This window comes from Polyodon spathula, chromosome 14, assembly GCF_017654505.1.
Source record: "Polyodon spathula isolate WHYD16114869_AA chromosome 14, ASM1765450v1, whole genome shotgun sequence".
In the NCBI taxonomy this organism is placed as follows: Eukaryota; Metazoa; Chordata; class Actinopteri; order Acipenseriformes; family Polyodontidae; genus Polyodon; species Polyodon spathula.
Genome location: NC_054547.1, coordinates 3,609,199 through 3,633,509, shown reverse-complemented (window position 1 = coordinate 3,633,509; position 24,311 = coordinate 3,609,199). Strand labels below are relative to the sequence as shown.

At 40.8% G+C, this 24,311-nt stretch overlaps 2 protein-coding genes across 2 annotated transcripts; both read left to right on the top strand.

Annotated features, from left to right (window-relative positions):
• The first annotated feature begins 2,468 nt into the window (after nt 1-2,468).
• On the top strand, nt 2,469-6,149 carry LOC121326386. Its single transcript, XM_041269643.1, has 2 exons — nt 2,469-2,772; nt 5,167-6,149. Exons 1-2 carry the CDS (start codon nt 2,494-2,496, stop codon nt 5,857-5,859), a joined length of 972 nt encoding a protein of 323 aa, XP_041125577.1. The 5' UTR covers nt 2,469-2,493; the 3' UTR covers nt 5,860-6,149.
• A 1,103-nt stretch (nt 6,150-7,252) lies between these two features.
• On the top strand, nt 7,253-21,371 carry LOC121327177 (RING finger protein 11). Its single transcript, XM_041271029.1, has 3 exons — nt 7,253-7,451; nt 19,332-19,501; nt 20,206-21,371. The coding sequence occupies exons 1-3, from the start codon at nt 7,329-7,331 to the stop codon at nt 20,375-20,377; spliced, it is 465 nt and encodes a 154-aa protein (XP_041126963.1). The 5' UTR covers nt 7,253-7,328; the 3' UTR covers nt 20,378-21,371.
• The last annotated feature ends 2,940 nt before the right edge of the window (nt 21,372-24,311 follow it).

Sequence of the window (24,311 nt, the reverse complement as noted above, 5' to 3'; positions counted from 1 at the left end):
CCCTTGAATCAGTGAAGGGTCCCCCTGTGGTGAAGCAGTGTGCACGTTATTATACTGTCAACACAGCATTGAACGTGCATTAACTGAACTGGTATTGAATCTCTGTATTGCAAACACACAGTAGAGTGTAAAATATTTACGTTGTAATTCAGTTTCATCAATTAACAAGAACACATTTGACAATGTGCGTGTGACTGGCTATGCAGCTTTAATTAAGCATCCCTGCGGAGTGCACTTGTAAGTGTGGGTCATTCCTGAAAGTCACAGTGTTATTTGTGCAGTTCATCAAAATGGGCTTTTTGTTTTTACCACCTTCAGACACAGTTTCGCCATGTGGGGCTGCTAGTATATAACACCTGCCCCGGCCCCTTCTCAGTCAGTTGTGGTTTATGTATCATTACACCCTGTAATTTGCCCCGTTTTGTATTCTGCTGGTGCGGCAGTGATACAGACTCCATGCTTAGTGATTTGAAACCAGCAGTAGATCTTTGTATGATATGCCCTACGTTATGCGCTTTGTTTTAGTTTGCCATGCAAGTGTTCCTATCCTTCAGTGACTTTTTTAAACAGTTTTTGATTTTTCATATTTTTTCATTTGAAGGCTAATGATGGTACATCCCTGAAATTAACTCTCATTTTGGTTATCAGGCAACATGCAAAAAAAAAAAAAGATTGCTTACAATTCTTATTATTTATTTATTTATTTATTTGTGTTACAGTTGCACGACTTTTAGATCACTAAAACGTTTGGTATGGAAAGGCAAGCTCTAGGTAATTCGAGCACCCACCGCCCCCCAGTTGAAATGCACTCTGCTCCAGGAATGAGCCTCACACTATTAAACAACAGCACAGTCAGTTATTTTACTGTGCTACTAACTTGTACAGCAGCTGCAGACAGTGGGTAATGGCTACTGCACCAGCACTTTTCTCCCAGTAGGCGTTGCTGCAGAGCAAAGTAAAGCGATCTCGGAAGGAAAAAGGAATAGAAGAGTTTGTTCTTGTTTTTTGTCAGCAGCTGCACAATAAATCAGCCAAAGAGTGTATTGATATCAGCCTTAGGCCTTACATCATGAGTTATTTAAAGAACATTTGATCATTCTACTTCCCCCTTTGTGTCAGTGTAAATTATACATCACGTGTGAGAAATCAACCTGTCGCTGTAAAGGATTTTTTATATAGATGTCAACCCATGCAACATGCAGCACTATTCTGAATTAAGAAAAAAACAACACTGTTTAAAAGTAGTTCCAGAGTACAATCTTAGTTTGTGTGATATATAAAAAGTTCAGCCATAGTTAAGAGGCTGTGCGATTTGTGTTCCGCCTTAAACGAGAATACCAGTGTAATACCGTTATGGGGGAAATGGGAGCCTTGACTGTGCCAGAGTTCTAACTTGTTCCACAGTATAAAGAGCTGCCTAGTAAAGGTGGAGCACTGTATTTACATCTATCCCATGCTGTCTCACAGACCTAATTGATTACCATCGCAAAAGAATGTGTCGCTTTATTTTCTCTTCCTTTGTTTTTTTTTTTTGGAAAACCAGGAGTGCTCAAAACAAAGCAGAAGATTATCTAATGCTCTGGCAAGCAAATCAAATGCACAATCAGCAACCTCTTCAGTCAAAAAGAGTGACAGACAGTCTATTGCAACACCCAGCTCTGCCAGACAGACCATGCCAGGCAAAAATACAGAAATTGCATCTCAATGGCAAAAAGCAGGTGACTTCTTTTTTGTGTAATTTAGCACTGTACTTGTTTTGTTATATTTAATTGTACACTTTATTTAATAATTATAAATTCAGATAAGAAACATAATGGATTTGCTCTAATGAAGTATGTTTTCCTGTTGAATTGTAATTACTGCAACACCTGTACATAGAGCTCTTTACATGGAGATGTTGGGAAACTGTTGAGTACACAAACCTGCCAGCACTTTCAGTTTTGATTAGAATCCTTGATTCCATGTTTACTGTGATATTTACTCAATGTAGATTTACAAAAAGACAACCCAACTATAATGTTAATGTAGAACTACTACATGTAAGAGTTATACCGGGACATACCCAAGATTGGGTTAACTGGCATGTTGCTGTGAAATTTGCCTTTTTTAATTGAGTTACTTTTCCTAGACCCCTTTGTTTAACTTGAAAGAGTTAAACAGGTGAGAAATTAAATACAGCACAAAGAAAATTATTAATAAGAAACCTTTTAACCAACTTGTTGTCTTGATCTTTCATGAGCAAACTGCGGTAGAAAGGGAGTAGCACTTTGCAGTTTAAAAACTCATGTCTGAATATGTGACTTGAAGAAACCGAAACACTTATAAAGTTTTACCTTAGAATTCCAATTGGGTGTTTTGAAGGTATGCTTGACTAAGGTTACACATTCTCTAACAAGTGTGTGACTCTGTTTTACTGTATTGTGTTTGTTTTTTATAGGTATGCAAACTTACAGGCCATCTGGTTTTCATGGGACGTCAACAGTCAGAAAGGTAATGCCACAAGAGCCCTCTGAAGATAACTGGAGTTCAAGTGGCTTGGGGACTACTGAAAGAACAATTCCTACCTATAGGGCAATCAAAGCCAGTGACAATTCTGCAAAAACTTCCAGTGATTTTTGGGAAATGCACAGCGAGAGGGAGGTTGAAGACCACAGCCCACATCTGAGGTTATCATCCAGTCCTGTGACCTTTGAGAAGCTGATGAACATGATGCACATCAACTTGGAAGCCATCAACACCTCAGACCCAGTCTCTCGAGCAGGGCCCAGCACGGTCAGTCCACCAGGAGCAAAGAGCTACATGGCCAATTCACCAAACATGCAGAGCTTCAATGCAACTGCAAAAAGATCAGACAGAACCACCTCACAGTGTGGGTCAGACAGCACCTCCTCACAGTGTGGGTCAGACAGCACCGCCTCACAGTGTGGGTCAGACAGCACCACCTCACAGTGTGGGTCAGACAGCACCGCCTCACAGTGTGGGTCAGACAGCACCACCTCACAGTGTGGGTCAGACAGCACCGCCTCACAGTGTGGGTCAGACAGCACCAGCCTCACAGTGTGGGTCAGACAGCACCACCTCACAGTGTGGGTCAGACAGCACCAACTCACAGTGTGGGTCAGACCGCCTCACAGCACAGCACCACCTCACCTCACAGTGTGGGTCAGACAGCACCGCCTCACAGTGTGGGTCAGACAGCACCACCTCACAGTGTGGGTCAGACAGCACCGCCTCACAGTGTGGGTCAGACAGCACCGCCTCACAGTGTGGGTCAGACAGCACCGCCTCACAGTGTGGGTCAGACAGCACCGCCTCACACTGTGGGTCAGACAGCACCGCCTCACAGTGTGGGTCAGACAGCACCACCTCACAGTGTGGGTCAGACAGCACCACCTCACAGTGTGGGTCAGACAGCACCGCCTCACAGTGTGGGTCTGCGCATTCCTCACCCAATAGCCCTGTCATTAACTGGCCTGTCTTAGATTCAGGATGGCACTACGAGCACATAGCATGCTACCCGTGGGGCGAGAGTGATGGGGGATACGAAAATTAATTGCTATTGCCATGACCCTGATGTTTTATAAGATATTGAATTTGAAAGACTACACACAAGGTTATGCCTTAGCTATTAGCTATTAAGAGAGATATAAAATATCATAAACTTAAGTCTTTATCTTTCTTCTGACAGCCAAAAAAAGAACCCAAATGAAATAATATAGCGGTCAACCCGTGATGCAAGCAGCACAATTCTGAATTAAAAAAAACAAACACAGTTTAAAAATAGTTCCTGAGTACAGTCTTAGTTTGTGTGATATATAAAAAGTGAATATGTTATGTGTAGGGTCTCTGTTATTATAACAGAAACAATCATGCACAGTTTGAGTTTCACGTCATGGTTCTCTCGCTCAAACTGCACAAGATAACGTCGCTTAGACAGTAAGAGACACCCAACATACAGAGTATTAGCTTATATGAGAAGCAGGCACCCATATATATATATATATATATATATATATATATATATATATATATATATATTTCAGAGATTTCCTGCCATTGCTACATTTTGGGAGGAAATGAAGGACAGAATCTCCCTGATATTTCAGCAAGGAGTGTCAGCTTCAGTGTCTGTTGTCATTTGGTTCAGGCGACAAACTGGACTCTGTGAAATGCAAATGTACGCTGATATAGAATGTATTTTACAAACTTGGATCTATCTTCCCCAACGCTTTATGTCATCAATATATTCTGAATATGTTTCCTTTCCTTTGACTGTTTTAAGAAACTTAGCTCAATCCAGACAGTTGTCATGCTGATGAGCTGGGGAGACTGCACTGTGGTTGATCCCCGGAGCCAGCATCGCAGCCGTTTTGTGTGTGCTGATGCACTGGGGAGGCAAAATAACCTGATCCCTGGAGCCAGCACTACACTTCAGCAATCAACACCAGGCAGAAGGATATCTACATTATCAGATGGAAAACAACGCAAATGGATGGAGATGCAGATGGATCACATTAGTTTACTGCAAAGCTACGTCTTAGTTGGTGCTTATCTTGGCGAGAGCCGAGTTCAAATCAGCATGAAGTTTTCTACTCTCGTGTAATGGGAATCAAATATTCGGAATATGTTTCCTTTCCTTTGGCTGTTTTAAGAAAGACTAGAATATTTTATTAGGTCATGGCAGCCAGTAATGGGTTACTTTAGGCCATGTAGACAACTATATTAATTTGAGGACCAGACATCAACACTAATCTTCCATATGAGGGATCTCTTATTGACACAGAGTACTGTAATTATATATATATATATATATATATATATATATATATATATATATATATATATATATATATATATATATATATATATGTGTGTGTGTGTGTGATACAGTGCTCCCCTTTTATAATGCTATAGTCAGGAGCCATAGTTAAGAGGCTGCTATTTGTGTTCCGCCTTAAACAAGAATATGAGTGTAATGGCATTATAGGGCAAACGGGAACCTTGACTGTACCAGCCGTCTAACCTGTTCCACAGTATAAAGGGCTGCCTAGTAAAGGTGGAGCACTGTATTTACATCTATCCCATGCTGTCTCACAGACCTAATGATTACCATCACAAAAGAATGTGTCTTAATTTTCTCTTTGTTTTTTTTTTTTGGAAAACCAGGAGTACCCAAAACAAAGCAGAAGATCATCTAATACTCCAGCAAGCAAACCTCTTCCACAGCCAGCAACCTCTTCAGTCAAAAAGACTGACGCAGGGCCATCTGGTTTTCAAGGGACGTCAACAGTCAGAAAGGCAATGCTGCAAGAGCCCTCTGATGATACCTGGAGTTCAAGCGACTTAGGGACTACTGAAAGATCATTTTCTACCTATAGGGCAATCAAAGACCACAGCCCACATCTGAGGTCATCATCCAGTCCTGTGACCTTTGAGAAGCTGATGAACATGATGCACATCTATTTTGAAGCCATCAACACCTCAGACCCAGTCTCTCGAGCAGGGCCCAGCACGGTCAGTCCACCAGGAGCAAAGAGCTGCAGGGCCAATTCACCAAACATGCAGAGCTTCAATGCAACTGCAAAAAGATCAGACAGAACCACCTCACAGTGTGGGTCAGACAGCACCTCCTCACAGTGTGGGTCAGACAGCACCTCCTCACACTGTGGGTCAGACAGCACCGCCTCACAGTGTGGGTCAGACAGCACCGCCTCACAGTGTGGGTCTGCTCATTCCTCACCCAATAGCCCTGTTATTAACTGGCCTGTCTTAGATTCAGGACGGCACTGCGAGCATGTTGCACGCTGCACTTGGGGTGAGAGTGATGAGGAATCCGAAAATTCATTGCTATTGCCGTGACCCTGATGTTTTATAAGATAGTGAAATTGCTTTTATTAGCTATTAAGAGAGAGTAATAAAAGATCATAAACATAAGTCTGTATCTTTCTTCTGACAGCCATTTGGGTCCAGATCCATATTTTGTAGTATTTGGATATGGATAATTAAAAACCCATCACCGCTTTCATTAAAAAAGCCAAACTTTCAAAATAGGGGGCCAAGTTAGACCCAGTTGTTTCACTTGCAAATGCAGTGTGGTCCAGTGGTTGAAGTTGAGGGCTTGTAACCTCAAAATCACCAGTTCAAATCCCACCACTGACTTGCTGTGTGCCCCTGAGCAAGTCACTTAACCTCCTTGTGCGCCATCCTGCAGATGAGATGTTAAATCAATGTCCTATTGTAAGTGACTCTGCATATAATGCACAGTTCATAGCTTACCTGTGTAAAGTGCTTTGTCATGATGGTCCACTATGAAAGGTGCTATATAAACTTATTATTATTGCCTTTTTAATTTTTTTTTTTTTTTGCTTGATTTTTTTTTTTTATAGACATCAAATGATACATATAACATTGTTGTTGTTGTTGTATTATGTTTCAAAATATTCAATAAAACATTAGAAATACAAAATATTTTTCTTTTAATTCAAATACCATTTATAAATATTACCTTCGATAAAAAAAAAGGTTTTCTTGCCTAAAATACAGATATTATTAAAAAAAATATCAATACATACCCTTGTTGCACATTTTAATCCACCCATATGAACAGTAGTGTAGTAGCGTCCTCGTTTATTGTAGTATACTGCTCTACATATTACACGATAGTACAGCACCTTATTTTTTGATAGTATTTTCAAAGGGGCAGAAGCCACTAAATCAGCCCAACACACTTAATTCATACCAAAATGGGTCTGAGAATTGCCAGCTTCCGTACTGCCTTGACACTAATTAAAACAATAGACGTGTTGTTGACACAGTTGATAGTGATTTATTTTTAAGTTTGGATTTCTAAATTGTAGGTGATAAAAATAAAAAAAAAATAAAAAAAAGTTTGTAACCTTGTTGACGTACAACACCCACAGGCGATGACGTTTTGCCCAACTCTGCAGCAGCTGGTAAGCGATTGTGTGTACGGGCAGAGAAAAAAAAGAAAACACGGCTTATTAAACACTAAAATCGACGCTAAAGACAGAGGAATTTGCTTAAAACCAGAGCTGGCGTGTTACAAAAGGGCTGTGCAACTGTAGGTGTGCAAATAGCCAATGTGTTCGCTGAGCTAGGCTGCCTGATTCTCCGATCCCTTTGTGGCGAGAATGGTTTGTTTGTATTGAGTAGCGAGAGAGCAGTCCATGGGTATCGGGTCCAGTGCAATGCTTAGGGGAGCCAATTAGTTTTGTCTCACGAAGAAAAAATAAAGTATATTATATATATATATATATATATATATATATATATATATATATATATATACAAGAGGGGCCGAAGAGGAGATGGGCAATTGTCTGAAATCTCCGACCTCGGACGATATTTCTTTACTGCACGAATCCCAGTCTGACAGAGCTAGCTATGGTGACGGGACGGACCCAGACCAAGAGCCACCGCCGCCATATCAGGTAAGATACTGGCAATCCAACATCTATTATCTGCTTTTATTTTAAATTGATACATTTTTTAAAACTCTAACATTCGTCGCAAGAATATTCTACCCTTAGGTTCACGCCCAAAGTGTATATGTGACTACGTAATCAACAATCCAGCTCCTAATTAAGGTAAATATTTCTGAAGCAAACACTTGCAACATTACCCACCAATCAATTGACAGTGTTGTTATTGCAGGTCTTTTTAGGTCGTTCCCAAATTTGTGTTTCGTTGTAATTTTGAAACTCCTGAGCTGTTTAATGATGAAGAAATACTGCACGTCCCCTTTAAACACTCCGCTCTTCACAGTTCAGACTAAGTCTGCTTTCTACGTAGGCGCCTATTTTGACCTTCTTGTTTAACCCAGGCGACTGGATTTGAACTTGTGACTTGGCCGTCAGACCATCGTCTCCCATAGTTGGGAATGTTTTTACAGGTTTTACTGCAAAGCTTGATTAGCCACAGTGTATACGAAGCTGAGGTGTATTCTTAATAAACTCACAGTAAAACCAGGAATGGATCAGACTGCTATGCAGTGGGAGTCTCGTTCCCAACCCTGTCTTTTCTGTGCATTGTTTTCGATGAAGTTTACAGAATGCGACACGTCGATGCCCTGGCTGGTATTGCCACGGCAAGTTGTAATAAGTAAATAAATAAAGGAAGCGAGCAAGAGGCCTTTCTAAGATGACAGACTATCGGTACTTGCTTACTTTGTCACTGCAAATACTTCACAGAATGTGATGGAGAGACCGGAAACGACACCCTTTAAAGCCGAAAGTATTTGCTTACAGGAAATATAAATATCTACTGCATTTTCTGTAATGTGCGCTGTGAAAAAACACAGGAATGAGGTATTTTTTTTTTTTTTTTTTTTTTTTTTTTTTTAATATAAATTTAACACTGGAACGTTGCAGTGAAAATGATTCCTCACCCCGGTAATGGAGGAAGTACAGTATGAACCAACAACCCTTGTTGCAATCTGTATTGCGCATGTTTTGTTCCTGCTTTTCTCTTGATTTTTTTTTTTTTTTCATGGTTGTTTTCCTTGCAGTACAGGTGTTTGCGCAAAAAGCCCTGCACACCTGTGATAACACTGCCAAGGGCCACACAGGAGGGCACGAATTGTTTGCTAGAATGGCCCAGGCATTCATTTAGGACCGTGCTTTGTGTAGCATTGGACCCAAAATAATACATACTAACATCTGTCCGATTAGATAATGATTATGTATTGCAGAATGTATTTCATGCAAATCACGTGATCAGTCACATGAGGTGCCGTCTATTTACCATTTAAACAAAAGCAGGTTTTGTGATTAGAACCCTAATTGCATGTATTTTTTTTTCAATGTTATTATTATTATTATTATTATTATTATTATTATTATTATTATTATTATTATTTTATCCAACCGCATTGTTACCGCCTGACAGTAGCGCTGCACTTTCTACACGAAGGATGTTTAAGTGCCTGGAGTTCAGTTTGCTGACGGGAAGAGGAGGGATTAAACAAAGCCTGTGCTTGTTAGAGACCCGGGTTTCACTGAGACAGAGGGAGGCTTGCTTGCGCTGTCAAAGGTTTATTCTCTTGCTGCAAGCTTTTAAGCTGATGTGTTTACTGTAGCTGCTTATCACACAATAAACTGAATATGTCCAGAGTACTCCCATATATCGCCCAGTAAGAAAAATAAATGTGTGTCAATATGCCAAATAAAGGTTACTGGTTTATTGATGTGCCCCAATTGGCAGGTTTAGGGATCAAAGGGGGAATACAACACTTTGGTGTAAGGCTGTAGGAACTAGCCATGTGTGTTCACTGTAAAGGGACGGCTACTGTTTTGGTCTGCAGCCAAGCACAGATGCAAGTTCTGTTACTGGAGTTAAGAATGACAGGCTCTGCTACCAAAGGCTGGAAAATAAGCATGCACTAAAACCAATTCTCCTGGTTTGTGTGGTTCCTGCCTGCCTGCCTGCCAGCTCTGTCACGCAGCCTGATTCAGTTTTTTCACAGGGACACGCAGTGTCCTTCAGATAGGATGGGATTTTATTTCTTTCCTTCCATAGTTGCATTGTAGGGTGACTAACTGACTTTTTGTAATCACCATTTTATTTTGTGTTAGGACAGATTCAAAATGAGAATTTGTCTTTCAAAGTATTTGTTTTTGTTTTCAGTCCAAAAAAATGTAGGGTGGGGGTGAGGAATTTTTTTTTTTTTTAATTTCTGTTTTGCTTCCGGGAGAAAACTAGGCTGCTGTGAGAGACAGACAGCCATTACCATATTTAACCACCTGGTGGCTCAGTGTGTTATGGAAAAATCCCATTAGAAATTAATGGAATTAAAAGCACATTTTAAAGGATTATAAATATCTGCCTTGTATGAAAGTTTTTGTTTTACTTTATGGGACTGAAAATAACTATTAATTAAACATATAGCGTCAAATCAGTCATATTGAACTGTATTAAGGTGTATGATGATTTACTGTACCAGAGGATGGGAAGTCTGTTCCATTACAGGTTTAATAGGTATAATGAAATGATGAAGTGCTTTAGGACCTGATCAGGGGTTTGTCTGCTCAATATAATATTTAGTGACATGGTTAGAATAAAGACCTGGACAGGACGTGACCCGGTAGCTACGTCTTCTGTACTGTAAGATTATTGGAAGTTTTTAAAACTTTTTTTTTGCTTTTCAGGGCACTTGTGTTAAGGACAATCTGGTCTCAGGAGAGGATTTTTTATTAAACCGTTTTTAAATAAATTTAATAATAATATTTAAAAAATGCACCCCAGATACCTGAGCTGGAACAGAGCACAGCATTCTAGAGAGTGTCAAAGTTAAAGGTTTGTCAATGGGCTCAGTGTTCATTCCAGCCAGTATGACTTCCCCAGTATGACCTCTGACCGCAGCTCTACAGTACAGTGCAGTGTACCAGTATATACCTGCACAGGCCTAAGGCGAGTACAGGATGTGGACAGTATTATACAGCTGATCTGCATCACTGACATTGAAATGGGATTGACTGTGCAGTATATAAGGCCTAGGGCAGTTACCCGTTGGTATGTTCTATGATGAAAGGAGTGTGATGGCTTTTTCTAGAACAGTCTAAACAACTACATTGGCTGGGAACTGTCTTGGTTAGAGTACAGTAATGCAGCTTGTGTTGGTTAGAGTACAGTACAGTAATGCAGCTTGTCGGTTAGAGTACAGTACAGTAATGCAGCTGGTCTTGGTTAGAGTACAGTACGGTAATGCAGCTTGTCTTGGCTAGAGTACAGTAATGCAGCTTGTCGGTTAGAGTACGGTATGGTAATGCAGCTTGTCTTGGTTAGAGTACAGTACGGTAATGCAGCTTGTCTTGGTTAGAGTACAGTACAGTAATGCAGCTTGTCGGTTAGAGTGCAGTAATGCAGCTGGTCTTGGTTAGAGTACAGTACAGTAATGCAGCTGGTCTTGGTTAGAGTACAGTACAGTAATGCAGCGGTCTTGGTTAGAGTACAGTACAGTAATGCAGCTTAAACGACCACAAGGATGCAGTTTCCTGTGTCTGTCTATAGAAATTGCACCCCGCTGTAGCGGTTGGAGATCTAATTACACTGTGCATTACCTACTCAGTAATAGTACAGTAGGGTAATGCAGCTTGTCTTGGTTAGAGTACAGTACAGTAATGCAGCTTGTCTTGGTTAGAGTACAGTAATGCAGCTTGTCGGTTAGAGTACAGTACAGTAATGCAGCTTGTCTTGGTTAGAGTACAGTACAGTAATGCAGCTTGTGTTGGTTAGAGTACAGTACGGTAATGCAGCTTGTCGGTTAGAGTACAGTACAGTAATGCAGCTTGTCTTGGTTAGAGTACAGTACGGTAATGCAGCTTGTCTTGGTTAGAGTACAGTATGGTAATGCAGCTGGTCTTGGTTAGAGTACAGTATGGTAATGCAGCTTGTCTTGGTTAGAGTACAGTACAGTAATGCAGCTGGTCTTGGTTAGAGTACAGTATGGTAATGCAGCTTGTCTTGTTTAGAGTGCAGTGCAGTAATGCAGCTGGTCTTGGTTAGAGTACAGTACAGTAATCCAGCTGGTCTTGGTTAGAGTACAGTACGGTAATGCAGCTGGTCTTGGTTAGAGTACAGTAATAATGCAGCTGGTCTTGGTTAGAGTACAGTACAGTAATGCAGCTGGTCTTGGTTAGAGTACAGTACAGTAATGCAGCTGGTCTTGGTTAGAGTACAGTATGGTAATGCAGCTTGTCTTGTTTAGAGTGCAGTGCAGTAGTGCAGCTGGTCTTGGTTAGAGTACAGTACAGTAATGCAGCTGGTCTTGGTTAGAGTACAGTATGGTAATGCAGCTTGTCTTGGTTAGAGTACAGTACAGTAATGCAGCTGGTCTTGGTTAGAGTACAGTATGGTAATGCAGCTTGTCTTGTTTAGAGTGCAGTGCAGTAATGCAGCTGGTCTTGGTTAGAGTACAGTAATCCAGCTGGTCTTGGTTAGAGTACAGTACGGTAATGCAGCTGGTCTTGGTTAGAGTACAGTACAGTAATGCAGCTGGTCTTGGTTAGAGTACAGTACAGTAATGCAGCTGGTCTTGGTTAGAGTGCAGTGCAGTAATGCAGCTGGTCTTGGTTAGAGTACAGTACAGTAATCCAGCTGGTCTTGGTTAGAGTACAGTACGGTAATGCAGCTGGTCTTGGTTAGAGTACAGTACGGTAATGCAGCTGGTCTTGGTTAGAGTACAGTACGGTAATGCAGCTTGTCTTGGTTAGAGTACAGCACGGTAATGCAGCTGGTCTTGGTTAGAGTACAGTACAGTAATGCAGCTGGTCTTGGTTAGAGTACAGTACGGTAATGCAGCTTGTCTTGGTTAGAGTACAGTACAGTAATGCAGCTGGTCTTGGTTAGAGTACAGTAATGCAGCTGGTCTTGGTTAGAGTACAGTACGGTAATGCAGCTTGTCTTGGTTAGAGTACAGTACGGTAATGCAGCTTAAAGGACCACAAGGATGCAGTTTCCTGTGTCTGTCTATAGAAATTGCACCCCGCTGTAGCGGTTGGAGATCTAATTACACTGTGCATTACTTACTCAGCTCATTTCCCACTAAACATTTTCCTTACAGTTTAAAATAGTTGATGATAATGATAAAATGTTGTGTGCTGCATATAAAACGGTCTGTTTTTTTTTTTTTAACTGGTCAATTTGCATTCTGTATGCTGTGTTGGCAGCTTTCATAGACTTGCCCTAGTCATTTTTTTTTATTATTATTTTAGCTTCGGAAACAAAAATTCTTCCAGACTATACATTCCAAGAGACACATGATCAGTTTTTTTAGGTAGTAAGGAATAGAATGCTTTTCATAACTCTTAATATTGTACAGGGCAGTAGTGAAAAAAGTAGCAAAATTAGTATGTTTTGCTGGGTGACGACAGATGTTATATGAATTGTACTTGATGTTAATAAGAGGGTCAATAAATTCCCCTTGAGGTTACCTTGACAAAGGGTGGTAATGAGATCTGCCAGACTTTAGATCACTTAAATCGATTCACTGGCTCACATGGTAAATGTGGTGTTGCATACAGGAGGTCAAGTCATGCAATCTGGTGCTTGCTGGTAGGAGTTTCCTGTCTAGGCTTGGGGTTCCACAGAGAACACGGCATTGGACTTTGTGCTCCCACAGGATAGAGAGGAAAATAAACAGGGGTAGCTCACCTCATCAAGCCCAACTTGTCAAGCAGAGACAAGCCTGATCTGCTGTTTAGGTGAGGTGGGTAAAAAGAGGCAATTGGTTTGGGAATGGAGGTCAGCTGTTCATCTTCATTCCTCCTGATCGATCCACGTTAAAATATATATAAACACTGATCTAATTAGAACATATGAAAGCTCATTTGATCACATATCTTATAGTTGGTTTCTGATTTTAAGTATTCTAAAAATAAACATAGATACAATTAGCTCCTCAGTATTCTTTATTGTGTGCTGAAACACTGCAGACGACTGCTTCCTTGATGGTGCAGTTTACAGAGCACACTGTGATTCCTGATCTGTGCTGTTACAGGAGATGCCACCACACATCAAAACTCCAAAAACAAACCCATCGGTTCACTTCTCGGAAATTAAAAACCCAGATAAACACAGATTTTGGGCCATCTCCAAAAATCTTCAACATTTTTAAAACATAAACACACACATGCAAAAAAAGGGAAAATATAAACACAGAATGCCTACTTGTAATATGGAATAGTCATAGTCTACCATAATAAGAACCTTAAGAATAAAATGAAGCTCTGAAGTACTACATTGCCATCTCAGTCTTGTCAAGAAGCTAGGAGAAGGATAGCACAGGATTTATTTTGCTATATGTTACTTAATACTTTTCCTTGGCTGTATGTTGGCTGTATCCCTCTTCCATCTGTATGGAACGCTATCCATTGTCTCTTATTATAGCTTTCACCATAATTTCCGTACTAAACCTATTGTTTTATTTTGAGCTCTTCACTGAAACTATGGAGAGTTATGCTATTGGGAGTTACCGAGTTATTTAACAAACTTGCAACAGCACATGCAGACAGCTAAATGACTGCTTGTGTATCAGTGTCTGTAGTTCTGGGCACCTCTGTGTGTGTTTCCAGTACAGATCCTCTGTTGTGCTGAATGGTAGGACAGGATAGGGGCTGGATATCGGAGCTCAGACTCCACACGGAGGATGAGGAGACAGAGTTGTTTGGTTTCTTTCAGGGTACAGTCTAAGGTTACTGTGAGTGAGCTCATAGTCTGGATCCAGGCCCTCCAGACTGCCAATGCACAGTCACTCTTAAAGGGCCGAGACAGAATTCTCCTCCCCTTCCCTGGCAAGAACACTTTCACACTTTTATTGTTATCTTATCAGGCCAGGAAATTAGTGTGTCTTCCCTGCCTGCCAAAACAAGACACTGAGGTTGGATACGAAAATATGAAAATAGACAGCTTCAAGATTGGGAGCTGTATTACCGGAGTTGACATGATTCAACCCTTAGTTGGTACAAGTGTTTCTTTTAATAAGATATACGGAATCAGTGCTGTTGTTTTCTAAACAGGTTTGAATGTATCGTGGCGCTGAGCTGAAAGCAGGAGCCAGGTCGGTCGGGCTGTCCTGGCGCGTTGCTGCGGTCTGCTTGTTGCTCTGTTTGTTCATTCTACAAAAGGAAGCTGCAGGATAGGTGATAACATGAGTGCGGGCAATGCCCTGTACACATGAGTGCGGGCGATGCCCTGTACACAGTGTGTGATGTCACTGCAGTGCTGTCATCACTGGGAGGGGATGATACAGCAGAAGAGTTTACAGGGCTCTTGGCACGAATCGGGTCTGCAAGGAGACAAAGCCATAAGGATGCTTTGTGTCTGAAGGAAGCTGACGGCTCCAGTTGTCTGCTGTGTGCTAGAGGCCTGCCTAGACAGAATTAAACAAGTGGTCATGATTCAGGGAAATTGCATAAACGACACGAAATAAATTCTACTGTATGGTGGAGTGTTTGTCTCCTTTCTTTTATAAAAGGAAATTTGATGAGGCACCAGGTTTATTTTACACTCAATATTTGTTTTACGGTAGTTGTACTTTTGTTTTCCATCTATTTCAAAATGAAAGAATAGTAGAATAATCAATTACAATTTTGTAAGACTATCCAACTCTAACAGGAACCCACCTGAGCTTTACACTCGCGTTCCAAGCTGGGCAAAAGAAGCTACAGTGTGTTCCTATTGTGCTTGTGGAGAGATTACTTCCGTTAATACAATCTTCTAGCCAGAAAGAAGTAAGCAAAAGTGAAAATGTGTGTTCACACCCCCGCAGGGTTAAATACAGAAGATATTGGTGTTTTTAACCAACCAGTCTAGGATCTGCTTTCATTTTTAGTTTTTGGTTTCTGTTTTTGGTTTAATCAATTCCAATGTGGTTACAATCTAGTCAGTCTATTCGCTCTCCCACACGCATACACTCAAGAGGAAGCTCTAGTGGTTGAACACCTGGGTTAGTATTATTATTATTATTATTATTATTATTATTATTATTATATTATTATTATTTTCAGTCAGTGTTAAACAAGAAACATAATTCAAGGCACAGCACCAAAACCAGATCAACTGCAAAAAAAGGTTTTTGAACAAAAAACTGTATGCATTGCTTCCCTGTTCAACAAATCTAGATATGCCATGCTGACTGGACATTTTAATATTTAGCTAAACGAGTCACATGCAAAACAGTCCAATAGCAGAGCATAAAGGACTAATTAAGCCGTGTACAGTCACCCGTCATATTTTAATGCAGACCTAAAAACATCAGTTCCCTCGTTGAGTACTAACGGTGCCCATATGCATTTAACAGTTGAAACATTCACATATATTATTTATTAATTTAAAAAAATATATATAATTTGTAAATAAGCCAAATGACAGAAGCACTTGGATAATGCAGTTTACTCTAGCTAGCTTGCATCGAGGGAATACCCTTCCTGTACTGATTCAGACGGCAGTTTCCACAGTGCATTATATAAGCTCTACGGTAGTTTGAACTATTTACAGCTCTGACTCCAAGCCATAATAAAAAGGACCCTTATCCTTTAAGGTGCCAGATGGAACGTTGACCTGGTTTCCTGGAGCTCAGTGGCCCATAGCGTTCTCATCATTGCTCAAGGTTACCTCACGAAAGGCTTAAGGAGATTGGCGAGGTGAAATCACCACTATACAGTGTGCCACAGCACGCCCTTCACTGCCAGCACTTGGGGTATTGACCAGAAGATTTAATAACAATCAATAAGCAAGTAAGCAAACGTACAAAGAAGATTTATTTGAACATGGCAGTATTGTGATTCACTAAAGTACTTTATTGTGGCAAATTATCTATTATCCCAAGGGTTTGGCAGGCACAGTGAATCTGTTACATGCTATAATTTGCAAAAAGTGATGGCTTTCCCGATTGGCGATAAGCAAAAACATGTTAAAGTTTAAAATACGTTTAATACTAAAGCTTAAACTTTTAGGAAATTGAAATGAAAAATAACACCCCAACTATCAACCTGTTCATTTAAAACAACTTGAATAAAACACTGCAAGAGCAAACTGCATTGGAGTAGCATTTCATAAGGATTAGCAGCTCCATAGCTGTGAGATTAACTAAGGAGAACTGTTGTGATCCAGGTCCAAGTAACAGCATAGCATTACAAATCCAGCGTGCTGTAATTACACACACAGTGGTGTATGATTACCAGCTTGTGGCTGCACTGTCTGCTCAGACCTGTCCAGCACAGCAGTGAAAGTGTAGCACAGGAAGGGAGTGCCTTATTTATATCATCCATCTCCATAGGCAGTCTGCTCAGCTCTGAGCAATGGATCAGCTGATCAGGGGAATTGGCTGAGTCATGTTTGCTGTGGGGCATTTGCAGTCTAGTAGCAAGTTTTTCCTGATTCAGCTCTGAAGGCCTTGGTTCGAGTCCTACTTAATAGCTAACTGAGATCTGTGGCTACTACCTTGTTCTGAGGTGACCCCACCATTCAAGCTGACATGGTTCAACACTTTTATTTATTTATTTCTTTTTTGGGGGAAAAAGGCCCGGACTGACTCGCAGGCAGAGGGTGTTTAGCTGAGGATGAACGTGCTCTCACTTGAAGAGGTGTGAGGGGAAGTTTTCGCCAGCGTCATTGACACTCGCCTGTCCATCAGAACAAGTTTTACAGTAAAACGTTTGAGTAGCTGCACCGTGGCATTGTTTTTTTTTTATTAACTGTGTGGGCTGCGGTTGTAAAGTTGCACTTTTAGTTCTTTATATTCCTCTGTTGATGGGGTTTGCAGACAGCTGGGTAAATACTAGGAGGCAATGTAAAGGGCTTAGGCTACTCAGAGTATAAAGCCTCATCCAGTGCATATTATCAGGTTGTTGGTTCATTTAACATTCCTTGATCACTCCCTCTCAAAAGCTGCAGCTCAGAATTTCATTTTTGAAATGTATTTTCAGAAATAAATGGACTGACGGCTGCAGTGGCCTCTTTGTGTCTAATTTGAAAACTGGCTTGGGCTATAATCTGAGCCCTGTAATAAATGCATGTAATTTAGTGGCAGTTTTTGGCATGTTGAGTTGTGTCAGAAAAGTGCTGATGTAACATTCTGTTTGTGCAAGGTAAAAGCTAGCTCCAGCTAATCTTTATCCAGGGCTTAGCAGTATTTCTGATCTGCTATCTGGGAATTACAGCATCATTCACTGAGGCTCTGTGTGTGCGTGTGCTTGTGGTTGTTGGGTTCATGAGATGGGGGGAGGGGGGGAAGATTAACTTGTGCCAGTATCTCCAAGCAGAGTGCAGTTATTATGTATTCATTCAAAACTTATATTTCATTTTATAATTTGCTCAAAGAGCCAACTTCCCTATATATGTCAGTATACAGTATAAGCCCTGCTGCCTCCAGGTTTTTATTACATGTTACATATTAACCGTGTATACTGTGGATTAGGTAGGTCATAGAGTTCCAGATACATTTCAGGCAATGTTTTATCCCAGCACTTGGTATGTATATACCAACATGCAGCTTGAACACCCCATTTACAATGGCAAAGATGTGCATTCTCTCACTCTCTCCAGATGCAATGACACCTCTCTCTCTCTCTGCAGACACACACACTCTCCAGGCACAGCTCTGATAATGATAATAAACTTCCCTGTTTAGCCACAATTTTTCCTTGTCCCCAGAACGTCATTGCTTTTTTAGATTCCCATTAAATCGTTAAACCCTGCATTGATGAAACAGCATATCCTCATTTTAAACCATTCTGTCGCATTCTTTTAAAATGCAACATTCCTTCCCTCAGAAGGAAGTGCCAAGATTGTGGTGGTGAAAAAATAAAAAGCCTATTCTGATCTTTATGAAAGTGCCATTTAGTATAAAAAATAGGGTCGCAGTTTGCATTTGGTTATTTAACCTCACTATTCATAAGCTAAAAAAAAAAAAAAAAAAGTATATAATGGTATGCAATAAAACATTAATGGTAAAGAAGCTTACATTTTATTTCATACCTCCTCTTGTTCTGACCAAAACACACACACACACACACACACACTGATCATCAAAATCACTGCTATTTGAATTAGGGTAACATTTTTTTGTCGTTGAACATACTGCTGTATTTGAGTGGTGCCTGAATGACCATGTACATAACATAACGTGTTGACTGTAGCATGTAATGAGTAGGCCGATATTTCTAATAAGTAAGAGATAATGAGACACACTGTTAATAAAGCCCATCGTGACAAACATAACCACCCAAGCTGGACTTTAACAAGACTCGTGGTTCATGCTCTGCGCTTTCATGTTCTAGTTTCGGACGTGGAGGGTTTGAAATAAGTGCATTGAGATAAGGCAGGTACTGGTTCAGGTTCACTGAGGGTGTGGGCTATTGTTCTGCTGTTGTTTGTAACCAATTAGCCCTATCATTCTTATTTAAGATGAAAGCCAGTTGAATGTAACCACTACCATGTTTACAACCAACCATTGGTCTTCATTTTCATAGTATCATGTCTACTGATCGCCATTCCTTTTTCAAGTATACTGTATTTCAGAGCTGTAGGGTCTCATTTCAATGTGTTGATGTTGCTGTAGTTCAGGGATGTCCAATCACGGTCCTGGAGAGCTGTTCCGCTCCAGGTTTAACAGGTAAAATTAGATAATTAACAACTTCAGGTTCTGGGTGGTGGTTCAATTAAACAATTTAGAACAGGGCTGGAACAAAGACCAGGAGTGGAATGGCCCGCCTGGACTGTGACTCACCACTCCTGCTGTGGAGTGTCCTGTTATAAAGAGGAGCACTGTGTTTGGGTTGAGTGCTGACTGGGTGTATATCCTCCCCTGGCAGGAGCAGGTGCAGGTGCCGGTGTACCACCCAACGCCAAGCCAAACTCGCCTAGCCACCCAGCTGACCGAGGAGGAGCAGGTGAGGATCGCACAGAGGATCGGCCTCATCCAGCACCTCCCCAAGGGGGTGTACGACGCTGGCAGGGACGGCTCCGAGAAGAAGATCCGAGAGTGAGTACCTGTGTTCCTTTTTATCCAAGGTGGCGCACGCAGGGAAGGTGTCCATCATTACTTTTATGTTGCCTCTGCATTGTTATTTACAATGTTTCTTAAGACCCATCTAACTCAACTGGGCACTTTCTCTTCTAAACCACTTCAAAATCTGATTCGTACTGTAGTTAAGACATGAATTGATGTCATTCTGCATGGTGTTTGTGTTTTACATCACATATAATCTTATGTTTATCTTATTATTACACAAGTAGTCTGTTACGACAGGCACTTACATTGCAGCTTGGCAGGGTTAACAGCAGACCATGGACTGTATGGCTGGCATATCGCCCATGGGCGGTGTCTTATCCATGTGACCACCTGTCGTTTCTACAGTGGCTTGCATGCTCAGGGTGACATTCCCCCCCCGCAAATTCATAGCACTGGGGAAATAATCGCGATCACATGGACATCACTATGACGCAAGGGGCCAGCAACAGTATGCCATCCTCTCTCCTCTTGTTTACTCTTGCTACCTGTCTGGCACATATCTATTTAGCATACACTGTACCCCTGAATAGGTAAAATGACTAACTTTATATACTGTTTCCTCCTGTAACCTTTACCTTTTTTGCATGGATTTCAGTCCTTGTTATAATTGTGAGATTGAAATCTTCCATTGACACCGTGCTCTGCTGGGTTAACTAGCTGGTTTCCCCCTGCAGGTGTGTGATCTGCATGATGGACTTTGTGTACGGAGACCCCATCCGATTCCTGCCCTGCATGCACATCTACCACATGGACTGTATAGACGACTGGCTTATGAGATCCTTCACCTGCCCTTCCTGCATGGAGCCTGTGGACGCAGCACTGCTCTCCTCCTACGAGACCAACTGACCCTCCCCTCCCCTCCCCTCCCAGCCCCACAGAGCAGAGCAGGGCAGGGGGGCACAGGGGTGTGCTGCTCGGATCACTGAGGCCTGCTGGCCAGGGAAACAAGAGAACCAAACAGGAGGAAGACTGTGCCCACAGAGATGGTGTGTTTCAAAATCAAGAGATCCCTGGTGAAAAGGACTCCTGTGCCGGTATGTTAGAAGACAAAATGCAAGAGAATAAAAATAATAAATAAAAAAAAAAAAAAAAAAAGATATAAATAAAATTAGTAACAGTTGCTAATGCCTTGACCCCTTCTGGTCTTTTTCCAGTACCGGTGTACAGTAGAAACCTTTGGGAGTCTTTAATAATACACTTATTGCATAGATCAATTTTAGCCCTTCAGGTAAAAATGTCTAATTTGATGCCAAAGCAGGTTTGTGTATTCACAAACATTTCAAATAAACAGTAGACGTCCTATTTAATTATGTGTACACACCTAAACAAGTGAAAAGTATTTTTTCACGTGCACAAGTTACATTTCTAAGTACAGTGTGTCCAAACATGTAGAATTGCGTTTCTTATATAAAGTATAGTAGTGCTGATACTAGTTCTCTGATTTTATCATACTCCTTTGAACCCTTAGCTCAAACTGAATGATTGCTCTTATTCAGTGGTACAAGTTGAAGGTTGGAAAGAGGTCTACTCTTTGGACTTTCCATACCTTGAGGGCTTTGACCCCTGCAATGACAAGCACACTGGTCAACCCAGTGTATCTGTGACCTGCTTTCTCGAGCTGGCTATAAAGCTGCTGTAGAAACTTTGTCCTGAGGGTTGGTGGGCGCATTCAGCCTTCAAAAAACAACTCTGAATAATTCCTGTTTATTAGAGATGCAGAAGCTGCTCCTTGTTTCCCTGTCTGTTTTCTAAACAAATCAGATGTGCTGGAAACTCTTAAAAAAAAAAAAAATAAAATAAAAAAAAACAAACAAACAAACAAAAAACAGCTAAAAGCACAGGGAAAAAAAATCAATTCGATTCCAGTATAGATTCTTTTAAAAATGTTCGTTATATATTTAAATGGGCTTTGTAACATTATGGAAAACAAATATTAAAACCCTTTCTTGCTACCTTGCTGAAAAAGTGTACTTCGAAGCGATTTAAAACCCATTTATATGTATCTACCTTGCTATATAAGTTAATAGATATGTATATATATCTTTTGGGATATATATATATATTATCATATATATATATATATACCTAACATTAATTGTAGAACTGTAACTACATTAGAACTTTCTCAAAACCATAACCGTTACTGGGAAGAAAAATTAAATCCCATTCACATTAGCGGTATTGTTTGTTGTTCTCATTTAAGTGCATGTGATAGTAAAGATGATTTTCACCCCACTAAATGTCACTTGGCTTGGACTGTAATAGCGCCCTGTGCAAGAAACCCTTTTCTTTGTATCTGGCTGGAGCACCGTCTCCCAATACCAGGGGTCAAGGCGTTATCAAACAGCTGACATTTTATAACACAGGCACAAAGAAGTAGACTCTAAAAGCTTTTGTTTTGCACAGTTCTTGTTGTGTGTGTGTGTTTTTTTTTTCCATTCAAAATGGAATCCATTGCCTTAGGTCTTTTAAGACTGAAGTTTGGATCAGTGTCCCTCGCTCAGAAACTAAATGGGGCAGAGACTGGAGGGGACAGGACTCCCATTAGACCAGCACAGTTGATGCCAGCGCTCCACACTGGTATAACATTGCATGGATAAGGATGCCAAAGGATGACATGAGCCACACATAATAAACAAGAAAAAATCTTACGCATTACAGCACTGACTACAGGAATGCAATGCAACCTACCGGACATGTGTGTGTGTCTGATAGTCTTGTCTTTTCCATTTTGTATGTTTTGTGTATGCAGGGTGTTTCAGAAGTTACCAAAGGCCACACAGAAATATGTCCAGTTGTTCGCAGGTATTTCAAATGGTAAGCTGAGCCACGATCTCTATGTTGGAGCAGGCGGGTGCCGCACAGAAACATACTGTGTGTGTTTGGGTACATGGGTTCATAGATTCTGTATCAACATGATGTAAATCTAAACTTCTTTAGGATTATACAAAGGGCTGTGAGACTCCACTGCCAGGCGTAATGTTTAGACCGTGTCTGTCTGTTGCCCCAGTTCACGATGGCTGTTCCCTCCACTCATCAGTCCTCAAACACCAGTGTCTTCAGCATGAACCGTTCTGTCATTTCTCTGCTTCACGGACTTTGTGTTAACAGGATAATGGTGCACCCAGACTGACTAAGGGCATCCGACCAGACCAAATGGAAAAGGTCTGACTGTTGTGGTCCCTATCCTGTGTGTGCTCATCAGTGACTGTGTTAGGGTAGGTGTACAGTACTGTACATGGAAGCAGCCAGGCCACGCTTATCCTGGGCAATTCTAACCCTGTCACCTTTAGCAGGGCAACCTTAACCCCGGCAAGGGATCGCTGCACTGCATGGGCCCGTCCTGCGATTTTAAAGAGCTTGACTACTGAGGCCTTTCAGATGCGTGTAAATATGTACGTACACAAACATTATATTCTCAACGGAGAAGCAAATGGTCGTAAGTGAAGAATTGCAACCTTTATTATCGGAAATGTGCTTTTTTGTTTTTTCTCTTGAGTATGTTTAGTTTTTTTATTGCCTATTTGTGCTTGTGACCTTAGCACCAGGCCTTAGTTTGGCAAATGTGCGGCCAAGGAAGAATACAAAGTCAACTGGAAACTTTGCAATGCTGCTTGAAGGAGGTAATCTGGTGTTGTGTGTCCCAGTGACTAATTTGCAACAGTGCAACAATGTAGCCAGATAAGGACAATGGCACTTAATGGGTTAGTCAGGTAATGCCTAAACTGTTCTATAGGCCTCGGCTCCAGGGTCATTTATTAGCAGTGTTGGTTGCTCTGGGGTCTTATTGTCCCTCAATCCATTTTTGTTGCAGCTTCATTGTCCCACTGTAACTGGATATTCCACAGCAGCAAATGCAAAAGGCCAGCTGACATTGTGCATGAAACCACAACCCACATTTAATGAACACAAAACAAAAAAGTCACTTTGGATCATAATTGAATTAATATCTCTTCATTTCAAAAGTAAATGCAACCGTTCTGCTTATGGAGAAACCACAATTATTACGTGTGTTGTTTCTGACGTAGTTCCGCATGCAGCAACGTGCATATCTCATGGGTCTATTACATGGAGTTACGAATCAAAAGCTGAAAAAAACTGTCAATGTTTCTGGTGGTTGTGTGCGAGTGTGTACAATGGTTGTATATACGTATTCTCTTGATGTGTACTTTTTAAAAGACCATCAGACATTTTCCGTAATATTTGATCTTTCAGAGTACAACGGGAGCAAGGACTAAGGTTTTTAATTACAAGAGTAGAAACGGGCAACTGAGATTACCGCCTCAGTAGCTTTATATAGTTACATTTTATGCTTTTTGTGTTTGTTTTTGTAGAGGTAATAACCTCTGCATTGTGACTAATTTCTACTGTGAGTGCTTGTATAGCCAGAAAATGAAACTGAAAATAAATAAGATTGAACATTTGCATAAAGATCAGATCGCCATTCCCATGAATTTGTAAAAGCTGTCTATCACTGTTTTCCCCCATAACTGAAGTATGAATAACTTTTTGTTGAGCCCTTCCAGAAGAACTCCTAAACTCTGTACCAGGAGCTCAGTGCAGCCACACAAAACGCACTCTTAATACTTCCTGAAAATAATCTCAGTTGGAAATTAAGCTTTCACAGGGTCTGTCTAATCAATAAATAATAATAATAATAATACTTAATTCATTATTGGGACTAGGTTGTGCAGCAGATTCATTCTCAAGTCTTGCACTTTAAACTTTTGCTTTTCAGATTTACTTGTATTATTATTATTATTTTGTGTAATTGTATCTC

Bases quoted from the DNA above. Each gene is read 5' to 3' on its own strand.
- LOC121326386 (XM_041269643.1), top strand. From the start codon at position 2,494: ATGCCACAAGAGCCCTCTGAAGATAACTGGAGTTCAAGTGGCTTGGGG. The intron at 2,773-5,166 runs GTCAGTCCACCA...TTGGAAAACCAG, and splicing joins CTCGAGCAGGGCCCAGCACG to GAGTACCCAAAACAAAGCAG.
- LOC121327177 (XM_041271029.1), top strand. From the start codon at position 7,329: ATGGGCAATTGTCTGAAATCTCCGACCTCGGACGATATTTCTTTACTG. The intron at 7,452-19,331 runs GTAAGATACTGG...CTCCCCTGGCAG, and splicing joins AGCCACCGCCGCCATATCAG to GAGCAGGTGCAGGTGCCGGT. The intron at 19,502-20,205 runs GTGAGTACCTGT...TTCCCCCTGCAG, and splicing joins TCCGAGAAGAAGATCCGAGA to GTGTGTGATCTGCATGATGG.